The sequence below is a fragment of the Nyctereutes procyonoides genome, unplaced genomic scaffold, assembly GCF_905146905.1.
Source record: "Nyctereutes procyonoides isolate TBG_1078 unplaced genomic scaffold, NYPRO_anot_genome, whole genome shotgun sequence".
NCBI classification, from domain to species: domain Eukaryota; kingdom Metazoa; phylum Chordata; class Mammalia; order Carnivora; family Canidae; genus Nyctereutes; species Nyctereutes procyonoides.
The window spans coordinates 55,833,439-55,848,018 of NW_026575131.1; the positions used below are offsets into that span (position 1 = coordinate 55,833,439).

A 14,580-nucleotide genomic window follows, 5' to 3' on the forward strand; every position below is an offset into this window, starting at 1 on the left:
TTCCAGCAGGTGGCTTCAGCTCTCTGAGCTCCTGTTTTCTTCCTTCCTTCCTTCCTTCCTCCCTCCCTCCCTTCCTCCCTCCCTTCCTCCCTTCCTTCCTCCCTCCCTCCCTCCCTCCCTCCCTCCCTCCCTTCCTTCCTTCCTTCCTTTTTTCCTGTTTTCTTTGTGTGTGTAAAATGGGAATGATAAGAGTCCCAATCTGGTTGATCAATACTTTCAAATATTTATTTTCTTCTAGGTGCTATACTCCATATTAGGTACCGGGAACGTATTAGTAGTTTTTTGTTTTTTTTTTTAAAAAAAGGCAAACAAGAAATAGGTCCCTAACTTACAACGGGATTGTACTCAGAGGCTTTAGCATCTAGCCTGATATTTAATTGCATCGTTATTTGTAACTTCGCATTACATCATCCATAGTGTTATATATACGTCTGCGACGCTTTAACATTATCTCTGTTGTCATAATTATATACTTTTGTCTGGAGGTATTAATTTGCCGGTACCTTCCTACCGCGTCATTTATATGCCGTGCACGTTAACCCAGATCCTGTTTATTTTTACTTATTGCGTCATTTGTTGCGTCATCATAGCTGCTCCTGACGACAAAGCGCAGAAGTGTCATCCGCGCGATGCTGACAGCGCTTCGCTCCTCGTAGGCAGCGCTTGGGTCTGTGACCCGCGCGAGTTATCCCAGCTCTAACCTTAGGGACGCGCGCGGCGCCGCCCTTCCACCCCCCGGGCGCTTGGGGGCGCTCGAGGCGCGGGGACGCACGCAGGCCCGCCCCGAGCCCCGGCCGGCGGCGCGCGCGCTGTGCGCAGGCGCACGCAGGCCCCGCCCCGGCCCCGCCCCCGGCCCCGCCCCCGGCCCCCTCCCTCCGCCCTCCAGCCGGCGGCGGTTGTTGTTCGGCGGCGGCGGCCGCAGCTCGGGTGCAGCCTCGGCCGCCCGCCCGCCCGCCGGCCGGTCCGCGCGCGGCCATGGAGCTGGAGGTGCCGGACGAGGCGGAGAGCGCCGAGGCGGAGGCCGTGACCTCGGAGGCGTCCTGGACCACGGAGAGCGGCGCGGCGGCAGGTAGCGGGGCCGGACCTCCTCCCTCCGCGCTCCCCGATGGGCCCGCCCGCCTCCCCCGCCTCCCCCCGCCGCGGCCCAGTGGACCCGCCCGAGCGCCGGAGGGGCGCGGGGACCGCCGCGGGGAGGCCGGAACGTTCCACTCGGGGGCGCTCCGGGGGGGGGATGGGGCGCCCCTCGCCGGGGCTCGCGGGGCCGCCGCCCTGCCCGGGGGCTCCCGGGGCGCGTGCGGGGCCGGTTCGGGGAGCAGCCCCCGTCCGAGGCGTGCAGGGACCCGGGGTCCGCACCTCGGGGCGGGCGGGGGTGCACGGAGGGTGGGCGCGCTGCCTCCCGCCGAGGGCGCCCGGGGTCGCATCCCACCCAGTCTGGTTGGCGGGGGCCGCGCCTGCCAGGTGAGCGGAGACCGGCGCTGGCAGCCCCCTCCCTGGGCCGCCGCCTGCTGCCCGTCCGCGTCTGGGGTCAGCCCGGGGGCCGCCCGCAGCACCACCGTGGGCACATCCTCTGCTGTGAGGTGCGCCGAAGGCCAGGAGCTGCCACGGGGGAGGCGGGGGGTCCTTGAGGCCCCCTGGGTCAGCCTCCTGGCTGCCTCATTCCTCCTCGTGGGAGTCCCCCAAACCCCGGTTTCTAGTGCACTGGCCACTCATTGCCGTTCTGGGCCTCGGTTTCCCTGCTTGCAACAGGAGGGGGCTGAGGACATGACATCTGGACGGCTCTGCAGGCAGGAGGAGGAGAAACAGGCGGCCCCCCCTCACCCCACAGCCTTCTCCCTGGACGCTGGAGGGGGCTGCCTCCTCCAGAAAGCAGGTGTGCAGAGCGAGGTGGCCCGGCCCAGCCCCGGAGGCTCCCGGCCAGCTGTGTCCGGGGCACTCGCAGAGCCCAGCTGCTGCCCGGAGGGATGGCCCCTTGTCCCCCAAGGTTCCTTCTGGGTCACATTCTCAAGCTTCCAAACAGAAGTTTCCGGATCTGCAGGATCCTCCGCTCTCCTCGGGCAGCCCTCGCCAGCAGAGGCCCTGCAGACACCCACATGGGCATCCGTCCTCCTTCTCCCCCAGGCCTCCTGAAGCTTCCTTGGCAGGCGGGCGGGATGTGCTGTGTGGCTGGGGCGGGGGGAGGGGGGCTGGGCGAAATGTCTGGGGAGAGAGCGCCAGGGCCAGCGAGCGAGCTTCCCCCAGGCTCTGGAAGGCTGAGGCCCGCCGCTTCTGTCCCTACTGCCATCTGGAAGTGCTTGGTAGATGACCCGCTTCCCTTCCACCATCCGGTTGCCGGTTGCCTCGCCCTTGTTCTTGGCCGGGGCCCGGTGCCCTGGCCTGGCTGGCCCTAGACGTGGTTCGGGCACCCAGCCGTGCTCCTTTATCAGACCCCTGGCCCCCACGATCAGCCCTCCGACCCGGGCTGCTCAGAGACAAATCAGCCCACGACCGAGAGATCACAAGGAAGCCACAGAGCTAACATTTATTTTATCGGGGGCTCAGTGTGTCACACGGGGGGCAGATAGAGCCCCAGGCCCCAGCGGTGGCGGGTTTAAGCAAGGGGACGTGGGAGATGAGGGACCGGCCCTGACCGCCCGTCACCAGGATCCGCAGAAATCTGACTCCCCCAGCAAATCATTTACTTCACTAACTTTAAAACGCAGAGCTACCGCTCCCTTTCCAAACTCATTCCTCCTGGTGTAAGTCCTCATTTGGGTAACAACTGTCCACACTTTTCCTACTGCTCCTCGAAATGTAGAAATCCATAAACATGTCTGCTTATTTTTTGCCAAAATGGTTCCATGCCGCACCAGGGGTTCTCCGCCTCGGCACTATTGACATTTTGGGCTGGAAAATTCTTTGTTTTGGAAGTGCCGTCCTGGGCACCATAGGGTGTTGGGCAGCATCCCGGCCCCGCCCTTTCAGTGCCAGAAACATCTCCCCTGAGTCGTGATGACCAAAAATGCCCCCAGACACCTCCGGTGTCCCCTGGAGACACCGTCAGCCCGGGTGAGAACCATCGTACTGTATCTTTTATTCCATAACTTGGCTTGCTTTTTATCTGCATTTATCTTGCATTTTATCTGAATTTTTCTCCCACGTTGGTATCAGTTACTTTCTTCAGAGAGAGAGAATATGGTGCCGTGGTTAAGAGGGTGCAAACCCTAGTCGAGTGCTGTGTGACCTTGAAGGGCAAATGCCTTGACTTCGCTGGGCCTCAGTAGTCCCGTCTGTTAAGTGGGGTGATGTGTGTCCTGCCTGGGGCTGGCCACGAGCCTTACTGAGTTAGCATGCGTCAGCCTGTTGACAGTGCTTCATGAACATTCGACACAGGCCGTTCTAGGCACCAGCCATTACTGGTTCAACCAGCCTCCTACTGAGGACCATTCTGGCTGCTTCCGGAGTCCACCTTTTAATGTTTCGAGAGATGCTGCGGTAAACATCTCTGATCGTGGCCCTTGACTGCTGCCCTTCACCTTCTAGCAGTTGAAGCCCCTGCTTGGGACTGGCTGGGTGGTGGCGAGCAGATTGAACATCGGTATCTGATGTCCACTGGCTTTCTAGAAAGGTCTGGCAGGGGCCAGATTCCCGCCGTAGTGGTGCCAGCTCTGAATGTTACCCGCTCCTTGATTTTGGCCAGTGTGGTGGAGGTGAAATGGTGTCGTGGTGTTTAGAATCCGGTTACTTTAAATGCCCTGCTCCTTGCTCCCGAGCCTGGCCCAGGAAGGGCCGGACGGGGTCGGATATGTTCATGGGGCCGACTGTTAGGACCTGTGGGTTTTTGGCCTGAGCTGCGATCTGGTTTTCAGAGCCATTTCCCTCCTGTCCTTCCTGGTTGCATGATGTCACAGAACAGTTGGCTTCGTTCTCGGCACCCCCCAGCCCCCTCCCACATCTAATCTGGTGGCAGATTATGCTGGTTTTGTCTTCGCAATGGACCCAGAGTCTGCCTCCTTCTTCCCCCGTCTCTGCCCCACCTGGTCTAGCCCTGTCACGCATCACTGGCCTGGTCCCCCGTCTCTGCTGTGCTCCCTACAGCTCATTCCAGAAGGCTCCCATTAAAAACTGACTTAGGGGGCGCCTGGGTGGCTCAGTGGTTGACCATCTGCCTCGGGCTCAGGCTGTGACCCCGGGGGTCCTGGGATCGAGTCCCACATCAGGCTCTCCGCAGGGAGCCTGACTTTCCTTCTGCCTGCGTCTCTGTGTCTCTCTGTGTGTCTCTAATAAATAAATAAAATCTTTAAAAAAAGAAAAAAACATGACTTAGGTTCCACCCTCCTCTGCCCACTGCCCTCCAGGGCACCCACCTACCTGGGACAAAAACCCAAGTCCTCCCCAAGGCCCATGAGGGCCTTCACCACCTACCTGCCTCCCCTCCTCCCTCTCTCCCCCTCACCCTCTCACCCACTCTGGTCCAGCCACATGGGCCCCTTTGCTGTTCCTCCATCACACTAGGTGTGGTCCTGCCTCAGGGCCTTTGCACATATGCCCTCTGTCTAGAATGTTCGTTGTTTCTGTGTTGTTTGCTTCCTTAGCTCTTTCAAGTTTTTGCTCAAATAGCTCCTTCTCAGTGAGGCCTCCCCCAGCATTGGAAGGAGGCCTGAAGGAGAGAAAAGAAGATGGCACAGCCCCGGCAAAGGCCTGTGTGCTTGAAAACCAGCAGGGGCCCACGGGGCTGGGGTGGGGCATTGTCACTGGAGGCCTCCTCTGTAGTTGTGGGCGCATGGTCCCTCACCCCCCTGCTGCCAGTCATCTGTGTGCTTCGGAGGCAGAAATCTCCCAGATGGAATTGTGCCCTGGGTGCTTCTTGGCAACGTGACGCTTTTGCCTCTGCCAGTTTCGTCCCCTCCATGGAGAGGCCTTGGCAGCTAGACTGCTTGGTCCACATCCCACGTGCGTCCTCCACCAGCCAGGGGCCCCCACCTCAGGGTGTCCACCTGGGAAATGGGTGCGACGACTGCACGTTTCTCATGGGGCTGGGGCAGGCCGGTGGCCCCTATGGCCTTAGTGCCCTGGGCCCTTAGCCGGCCCCGGGTGGGTGCTGGGCTCCTCCCTCCTCCGGTCAAGGGCTGCGTGCTAGACCTGCTGCCTGCAGAGCCTGGCGCGGGGTGGGGTCTGCCATCAGGCTCGGGGTTCCTGGGGACACCCAGTTGCTTCTTCGTCTTTGAACAAGGCCCCTTAAACATCAGGCACCCACAGAGGGCCAGCTGGGCCGGTGCGGTGACACACAGGCAGGCAGGGTCGGGGCTCAGCCGCCGGGCCATGGGGTCAAGCCCCTCCAGCACCAGTTTTCATCAGTAAAGTTTTATTCACACACAGCTGCACCCACCCACTCACGTGTGGCCTGAGAAGACTTTTTGCTCGTAGACTTCATGGCCTGCAACGTCAGGCATACTCACGGTCTTGTGCTTTACGGAAAGTGTTTGCTGTCCCATGGGTGAGAGCAGGCTGGTCAGTAGTGAGCGTGCAGAGGAAAAAGAAACCAGTGTCGGGGCGACTGCCAGTGCAGGGCCAGCTGCAGTGGGGTGGTCGGGGAGGGGTGGCCTAAGTGAGAAGTGCAGCCACGGGTCTAGTGTTCTGGGCAGAGGGATTAGCCTGTGCAAAGGCCCTGATGTAGGCATGAGCTTGAGTCCTTTGATCCACAGAAACAAAATCGGTGTTGTGGGCGCCTCTGAAATGGGCAGGGCCAGTCATGTGGGGTTGTGGGGTGGGGGTGGGGGGCCTGGCCCAGCTTCCCAGGGCAGGTACCAGGTGAGCTGTGCTGAGCAGTGCTGGGGGCCTGGATGGAGGCTGAGGGAGCCGAAGAACCCCGGGAGGGATTGGCCCCTGCCTTGGAGCTGGTGGGGGTCCTTGGGGAGAGCCCGGGGAGGAGCAAATTGTTGCAGGCTGGTGCTGATGTGGGAGGGGCACCCAGGGTCTTGGCCTGGGTCCAGCCCCCCTTGCCCCCTGGACGCTGTGCCTCTGAGCCAGTGCAGTTGCTGCTCCCCATGTCAGCTCCTTTCAAGATGAGGGCAGTGGGGTCCTGGGGATTCGGCAGGCAGGAACGAGGCCTGCAGCCCCTGGGTGGCGCTCACCAAATGACAGATTCGTGATGTCAGCATTCAGAGCTGGGGAGGCCCGGGCTCCAGGGGGGTCTCGGGCTCCCGGGCCTTCCTGTCTGCACCGCCTGCTGCTGTAGCTGAGCCACGTGTCGCCACTCGTGACAAGGCAGGTTGAGACCCCACTGGGGATTGCCTGCCGCTGCCAGCTGGACAGGGGGGCCTGGAGCTGTGGGCTGCCCTGTGTGGGGATTATGGGCCCGGGGGATTAGCCACGGGGCCCTGCACCTGCTTTACCAGCCGGCCACACTGGCAGGCTTGGGGTCCAGCCCGAGGGGCCCCGCGAGCTTGAGTCCGTGTAAAGACGTCTTGGGGACTTAGCCTGGCTTTTGGTTGGAAGAAGCAACCCCCAAAACGGTGACAGTTTTGTCACAGTTGCTTTCCGTCTCTCGTTTACACCGTACACACGTTTCTTGGCCTTTATTCCCCTGGAAGCTTTAAGGAAGTGGGGTGAGCCTCAGGTATTCGTGTGTGAAGGACGCCCCGAGGTGCGCTTGGGCCAGTCCCCTCCTCATTGCTCATCCCTGTTCCCACATTTAATAACTCACGTCTCACAACTCTCTGTATCTTCTGGGAACTGGGTGGTTGTAACTTTCCCATATTCATTCGAGGTCTTTTTCTTATTGATTGGTGGAAGCTCTTTATATATCGTGAACAGTGTTCATTTTTGTTCTTTTTAATTTATGCACAGGTATGAGTGGTCTTTTCTCATCTCTTATGATGGTAAATAATGTCAGGCAGATATCTTTGTATTTACGTGGCCAAACTTATCAATCTCTACTCTTATGGTTTCTCGGTTTGGTGTCATGGACGGAAGTGTTCCCTGTTCTGAGGTTATAATTTTTCTAGAGCCTCTGTAGTTTCACTTAAAAAAAAAAACATTTAAAATCTTGCTATATTTGGAACTCATCCCTACACAAGGTGTAAGAGAGTCTACTGTTCCGTGTTTTTCCAGGTGGTTCGGGGTTGTCCCAACTCTACTTTCTGGATAAGCTGCTTTTCCTCCCTGATTTGAGATGCCACCTTTATCACATACCAGATTCGTGCACGTGGCTGCTCTATTTCTGGACTTTCTATTCTGTCCCACTCATCCGCCTGGTTCTTGCAGCAGGCGAGTCTGTAACGACGAGTAATAACATGTTTCCTTTAAAAAAGCAACAATCAGACCTGTGGTCAGGGGAGAGGGAAGATTCCTGTCTCGCCCTCTGCTTCCAGGAGGAGATAACCGTCATCCCAGGTGGTTTTCTGTGTCCGTACATTTTCTTTTTTAACTTCCTGTTTTGAAAATTCTCAAGCCTGCAGAAAAAGTTGCAGGAATACTGCAGCAAACACCCATAGGCCTTTAGCTGAGATTCGCCAGCTGCTCACACTTCACCACGTTACGATATCTTTTTACCAAATGGGTATTATCATGCACGTGTGTGTGTGTGTGTGTGTGTGTGTGTGTGTGTGTGTGTGTGTGTGTGTGAGGGAGACAGAGAGATGCTGCGGGCCACTTGAGAGTCAGCTGCAGACGTGATGCCCCTTTGGCCCTGATACACCCAGGTGGCCGGTTCTCCTCATTCACATCGGTTCTGTCCTGTAAGGTCGGCGCGAACACCGAGTCCGTGGATACGGAAGCAGGGCTCCTGCGGGCGCACAGGGTGAGGTCCCTGCGAGCCTCTGCTCACAGTTTCATCGTGGAAGCTTGTGTCACGTGTGTTTCTGTTCAGAGCCTCTCTGTAAGGTATGTGTGGTCAATTCGCTAAGGCTGAGGGCCTGGCCCATGGTGCTGGAGCTCATGCGTGGGGGAGGCTTGTCCACACGGGTGTTTTCCCTTTTTTTTTTTTTTAAGATTTTTATTTATTCATTCATGAAAGACACACACACACAGAATGAGAGAGAGAGAGAGACAGAGACACAGGCAGAGGGAGAAGGGAGCCCGACATGGGATTCGATCCTGGGTGTCCCGGATCAGGCCCTGGGCTGAAGGCGGCGCTAAACCTCTGAGCCACCCGGGCTGCCCACGAGGGTTTTCCTTCTGAGGGCCTGTCACACACGGTCTTCTGCGCCCGCAGGCCCCAGAGCACTGCGGCTCTACGCTTGGGGGCCACGTTATTTCTTTCAGAGGGAGAGAACAAGCAGGGGGAGCTGCAGGGGCCGGGGGGACTGGGGGGAAGCAGGGAGCCCGACACCACACGGGGCTCCACCTCTGGACCCTTCGATCATGACCTCAGCTGAAGGCAGACGCTTGGGGGCTGTTTTAACCCATGAAAATCACCAACAAAAAGCACAAAAATTCAAGACACGTCACTCGTTAGGCCGTGGAAAGTGTCTGTGGTCCATGAGGTGAACCATGAAGGCAGAGTGACCTCAGCTGGACACGGGTGGGAGGTGACAGATTTCTCACTACCCTGCGTGTCTGCAGGTGACGGTGAAAGGCTCGCGGGTGTTGATTTGGCCAGTGGGTGGATCGGCAGGTACAGGCCCGTGAATAACGAGCAGCTGCGGATCCGGTAAACAGAGACGTTCTCGTCCCTAAGTGTGGGGTCAAGTCGGAGAGGTCGCCGCCGATCCAGTGCACGGTCGGGATTCCCAGGTTATCAGTTAGTCCAAAACTGTCCCTCAGGGCTGCGACTGTCTCCTCGCCGGGATGTGGTCCAGGATCACACTCTGTGGACCCGACCCCCTGGCCTTCCGCCCACTGCTCGCTCAGCACCGGTCCCCTAGCTGCTTCTTCAGGAAGCCACCGGATTCTCTCAAGCCTCAGGCCCTGGACTCTGCGGGGAGGCCCGCGCTGGCCCGGACCTGTGTGTGGCCGTGTTGGTGGCAAGACTGGTGAAAGTTCTGGAATCCTCTTTCTTGAATGCTGGGGGGTTCTGGAAAAGTGACCACTGGCCTGAGGCCTGCGGAGTTCTGGACCCATGGCCACCCTCCCCCATCCTTTGCAAGGCTTCCTGTTTATTGCTCTGGAAACGCATTCGCTTTGTGCAGTGAGATTCAGGTGGGGGAGCAGAAGGGGATGGACAGATCTGGGGGGTGGGGTGGAGTGGGGGGAGAGGCTCGGCTGCTGCTCGGGGCTCTGCCCCCCCAGGCTGCTCCCTGCCCCCATTCTCGGCTCCTTCCGTTGCTCCCTCCCCTCCAGCCACAGCAAACCCATCCTGTTCTTTGCTCAAAAGCATCCAGGGATCCCTGGGTGGCGCAGCGGTTTGGCGCCTGCCTTTGGCCCAGGGCGCGATCCTGCAGACCCGGGATCGAATCCCATATCGGGCTCCCGGTGCATGGAGCCTGCTTCTCCCTCTGCCTGTGTCTCTGCCTCTCTCTCTCTGTGACTATCATAAAATAAAAATAAAATTAAAAAAAAAAAAGCATCCCATCCTGTTCCCCCAGGACCTTTGCACGTGCTCTCTCCCCCTTAGGATGCCTTCACCCTCCCCGCCGTCACTAGGCGTCGTGTGCTTGGGCTTCATCCACGGGTACCACGTGTGGACACCTTGCTCCTCTTCATTCCATACCAGGGATGGAGCGGTTCCTGTGTATCCGTTCATCTGTTGGTGCAACTGGGTCGTTTCTGCTGTTTTGCCAATAACGGGTGGTGTGCCATGCACCTGCATGGGCAGGTTGTCGTGTGGGCGGACACCTGGCTGCGGAGTTGCTGGGTCGCGTGGAAAGTCTGGGTTTAACCTTGTGAACAACCTCCAGACTCCCCCACCACAGCTGCCCCCCTTCCCATCCTGCCCGCCGTGCATGAGGCCTCGGATCCCTCGTCCTGGATGGTACTTGCTCCCGGGTGTCAGCTCAGCTCTGGGTGTCCTGGGGGCGAGGTGCCCCCCCGGGGGCCTGCATCCCGCTGACGACGTGGAGTCCTCTTCACGGGCTCGCTGGCTGTTCGTACATCTTCCATGGGGACGTGTCTGTTCAGAGCCTTTGCTCGTTCTTCCTTTGGGTGGTTTTTCTTTCTATTGTTGAATCCTAAGCGTCCTTTGTGTGTCGTAGAGACCGGTCGCTTCCCAGGCCTGTGATCTGCAAATATTCTCTCCTATTGTGTAGGCAAACATTTTGTAACAAATATTTTATTTATTTATTTACTTTTCAAGTGTGCTCCACGCTCACGACCCCGCCACCAAGAGTCAAGAGTCCTACACTCCACCGACCGAGCCCGCCGGGCGCCACCCCGAAGCGCAAATGTTTCTCATTTTGAGGAAGTCCAGTCTATTTTGCCTCGGTTGCTTGTGCTTCGTTGTCACGTGCAAGAAGCCACGGCCAGACCCGACGTGGTAAAGGCTCGGCCGTGTTTTCCTCTGTTCGTTACATCGGTTTCGAGTCCCGCTGTGCTGGGGGTCTGTCCTGTGTGTGGTGTGGGATGGGGCCCCGCTCTGTCCTCCACACAGGGAGGTCCTGTCGTCCCGGCGTGGGGATTGCCCCCCCCCCGAGGGGTCGTGGTGCCCGGTGGATCTCAGCAGGCTGCAAGTGTGCACATGGAAGCCTGGATCCTCACTGATGCATTCTGGACCATTCCACAATGTCCCTGCCTCTGTGGGGACCACCCGGCCTGGATTACTGTGGCTTTGTCATCAGTTAGGAAATGAGGAAATGGGAGAGGCGCCTGGGCGGCTCAGTTGGCGACGCGTCTGACTCACAGTTTCAGCTCCGGTCGTGATCTCGGGGTCCCGGCATCGAGCCCCACATTGGGCTCCGTGCTCAGTGGGGAGGCGGCTTGAGATCCTCCTCCCTCTGCCCCTCCTCTCGCTCGCTCTCTTTCTCTCTAAAACAAATAAATCTGTAAAAAAGAAAAAAAATGGGGAACTTGGAATCTTCCACTGTGTTCTGCAGTTTACACTTTAACACATTAGGTTTGGCTTTGTCCTCGTGGGTGCAGCTCAGGGCCCCCGGGGGCTTCCGAAGCCCATGTGATATCCCATTGTGCACAGGCCGGGCACTCCTGCTTGCTCATCAGCTCGTTACTGAGCGCTTACTGTATGCTGGGCCCGGAGGGAAGCCCAGAAGGAAGGAACACAGGAAGAGGCCTGCACCAGCCTTTGCCCCTGTGACCGGATTCCCACCCTGTCCCGCGCTCCTGAGCAGCACGGGCGGCAGGGATGGTCACTCGACCACTGGACACTCTCAGACACAGTCGTGCCCCAGGGCCTTTGCACTGGCTCTTCCTTCTGCCGGGGAGGCTCTGCTGGCTCTAGTGTGGCTAGTGCTTCGGCGTCTCCTTTCTTCCGTGTGCTCGTGGCTCAGGGTGGAGCCCGACTGCCCAGAATCACACTCCTCTGTTCCCACTTTTTCCTGGGGCACCTCAGGCCAGTGGCCTGGCTGGCCTCTTGGAGCCTTGGCTTCCACGTTGTTAAGTGTAGGTAGCAGCAGACCCACCGCCTAGGGCTGCTGGAGGATGTGGTGAATTCACACGCAAGGGTGTCCCACGCTGCCGGCCCCACGTTCAGGCTCGGCAAACGTCAGCTCCTTGGTGCTGTGTCCACGGCCCTGCTGTGCTCTAGCCGGTGCTGAAGCGTCAGGCAGGAGAGGCCCAGTGGTTAGAGACACAAAGCAGGCTGTGCCCCAAGCCTCCTGCTCCCTGTCTGCCTCCTGAGCCAGGCCTTTCGTGCCCCGGCCCCCAGGCCTTGTTGTGACTCCCCATGTGCCTCCCTGCATCACCACCAGGCAGGAGGAGCAGATACTGTGCGGGCGGCCCTGCCGAGCGGCTCCCTGAGCTGTGGCTGTGAAGCACAATGTGCTTGCTGCCCTCAGGAGGCTTCTGGCCTCTTAAGAGAGCAGCCAGTGGGACTGCAGGAGCAAGGAGGAGCTTTGAACTAATCAGGGGTAGGGGTTATGATGGGGCAAGTGGGGTGAGGAGCAGCCTTCAGCCAGGTGTGCAGGGAGGGCCTCTCTCTGGGGAGGAGACTTTGATCCAGGCCGGAATGGTGAGATGGGGAAGAGCATCCCAGAGAAGTGTGTGCAAAGGCCCTGGGGCAGGACTGCCTGGCACATGTGAGGACAGTGAGGAAGCTGTGTGGCAAGAGCACAGGGGGCAGGGAGCCAGCCTTGTGGGCATCCCCTAGCCCGCCATCCCCATCTGTACTCAGGGGCCATGTGGAAACCCCACGTGTATCAGGTAGCTGTTGCTGTGAAACAAATTACCCCAAATGTAGTGGCTTTAGACAGTGGCAAGTGTTTATTATCTCATGATGTCTGTGTGTCTGGAACCCGAGGGCAGCCGAGCTGCGTGGTTCCCACAGGGTCTCAGAGCAGCTTGCAGTCAAGCCTCCTGCCTCACCTGAAGGCTTGACCAGGGCTGGAGGAGCCACTCCCGACCTACTCCATTGCATGCCTGGTGGCAGGTGGCCTCGGTTCCCGGCATGGCAGCCACTTGTCCACCCGGGAACATGACGGTGTCTGGCTTGAGCCCTACCCTGTCGACCACACCCACCAGCCACTGCAGGAGGACGCGGGGGCCCGGCCCACCGGAGGCTGTCCTGGAGGCTGGCCACCCCCGCGGGCTTCGGAGGGTGGGGCCGTGCTGGCCCTTGGCTCGCGGGGTGGAGCAGCCAGCGCGTGCCTGTTGCAGAGGGACCCTCAAGGTGCAAGGCTCCCGTGGTGATCCTGGGGCCCGGCGGGCGTCGGGGGACTGGTTCTGGCCCGGCTTGCCGCCCATGCTGGCGCCCAGGATTCTGGAAGCCTGGAGCTGCCCTGATGGGGAGCCCGGCCCACCTGGGGCTTACTGCCGTGCCGAGGCAATGTCCCCCTGGAGCCTGACCGGCGCGCACCTGCGGGCGTGACGAGCCCCGGGCCGGGGGCCTCTGCCGGCAGCCCCGCTTGCGTCCTCAGCGCTCTTGGCATTTCAGAATTCAGGCGCGGTGTTGCAGCCCAGGCCTGGCTTCCGGGGAGTAAAAATATATCTGGGAGGAAAACTGGGCCAAGGAACCTCACACGTTGGTCCTGAGACAGCGCGTGATGTTCTGCGGGGCACCTGCCAGGGCGGGGCTCCCTCCTTCCCCGCCCGTCCTGCCCTCCCGTCTCCAGGTCAGCCTCGTCCCCGGACCGTCCCGGGTGGGGGTCCAGCGTTGGCCACCTGGCGTCCCCCGAGGAGCCCGACCCCCACCCGAGCAGGGCGCCGCTGGCTGCAGGGCCGCGTGGGGACCCTACCCTGGGACTTCAGAGCCGACAGTCAGCGCCTGCCTGGGGGCCCTGCCGGGAGGGCCGCGGCGCTGACCGCCGGGGAGCCGGTCCTGGGGCCCCCAGGAGCCAGGGGGGAGGCTCATCGCACCTGCCCTCTTCCGTCGGTCGGGGCTTGGCGAGCTTCTGGGCAGGGCCGGTGGGCCCGGGGCGAGCGTCCCGTTCTCCCATCGAAGCGCAAAAGCCGCTGTAGGGATTCCGAAATGGGTGCACGTGGCTCTGTGTCGATTAAACTTCATTTATAAAACAGACAACGCGTGGGATTGTTCCGCAGGGCGCAGTTTGCTGGTCCGGGTTATATTACAACAGTCCCTCTCCGTGTCTCTCTCTCTCTCTCTCTCTCTCTTTCTCTCTTTCTCTTTCTCTTTCAAATTAAATCTTACGAAGCCGCAGGGGCCCTGGGTGGCTCAGTCAGTGGAACGTCCAGCTCTTAGCTTCTGCTCAGGTCATGATCTCAGGGTTGTGGGATCGAGCCCGTGTCGGGTTCTGTGCTCAGGAGGGGTCTGTGTGAGATTCTCTGTCCCTCCCCTCATGCTCGCTCTCTTCTCTAAAACAAAGAAATGGAATCTTTGAAACCTATATATCCCTTGGTGCGCCCGGGTGGCTCAGGTAGTTAAGCGTCTGCCCTCAGCTCAGGTCATGATCCCTGGGTCCTGGGATCGAGTCCTGCGTCGGGCTCCCGGCTCAGCGGGGGAGTCTGCTTCTCCCTCCCCCTGTGCCTTTCCCCTGCTCGTGGTCTCTCTCTCTTTCTTTCTCTCTCTCTCTGCATCTCTCTGTATCTTTCTGTCTCAATAAATAAAGTTGTTTAAAAGAATGTCCCTCTGTTCTCCCAGCAGTGTGAGGTAGGCGTCTGGCTGAACCAAAGATACCTAATCCCCCTTCTTTGAGCCCGTTTCGCCCTCTGAAGAAGAGGGGTGAGAGGCATGCCCGGGACAGGCCCGGCGGGAAGCCCTTCATCAGATGTCCAGCTCGGGGAACACGTGAGAGCTGCATTCCCCCTGCCCTTCCCCTGAGGGTCCCAGCGGTGCTTGCCCTCAGCCGCCTCCACGCAGCCCTCCAGGGTTTCTCTGCCATGTGCACTGAGGCTAGCTCTGTGCCTGAGAGCTGGTAGGGGGGTCAGTGAGGGAGGCAGGGAGAAGCGACCTGTCCTGTGGAGCTGTCCTTGGAGCCAGGAGAGCCCTGAAGGTGGTGTCGTGCTGTGGGTTCCAGAGGAAAGCTGCCAGGAGAGGCTAGAACCCTGAACCCCCAGGCCCCAGGATGGGCACCGGGGAGGCATTCACCAAGCAGAGGG

The 14,580-nt window shown here is 59.6% G+C and overlaps 1 protein-coding gene across 4 annotated transcripts in view; it reads left to right on the forward strand.

Annotated features, from left to right (window-relative positions):
- The first annotated feature begins 881 nt into the window (after positions 1-881).
- PIP5K1C (phosphatidylinositol-4-phosphate 5-kinase type 1 gamma) overlaps positions 882-14,580 on the forward strand; it is a 50,595-nt gene continuing 36,896 nt past the window's right edge. For all 4 annotated transcript variants that reach the window (XM_055342998.1, XM_055342999.1, XM_055343003.1 and 1 more), the window contains exon 1: positions 882-1,069. In XM_055342998.1, coding sequence (XP_055198973.1) covers positions 976-1,069 — 94 coding nt within the window. In that variant the 5' untranslated portion in view covers positions 882-975. The remainder of the gene's footprint in view (positions 1,070-14,580) is intronic.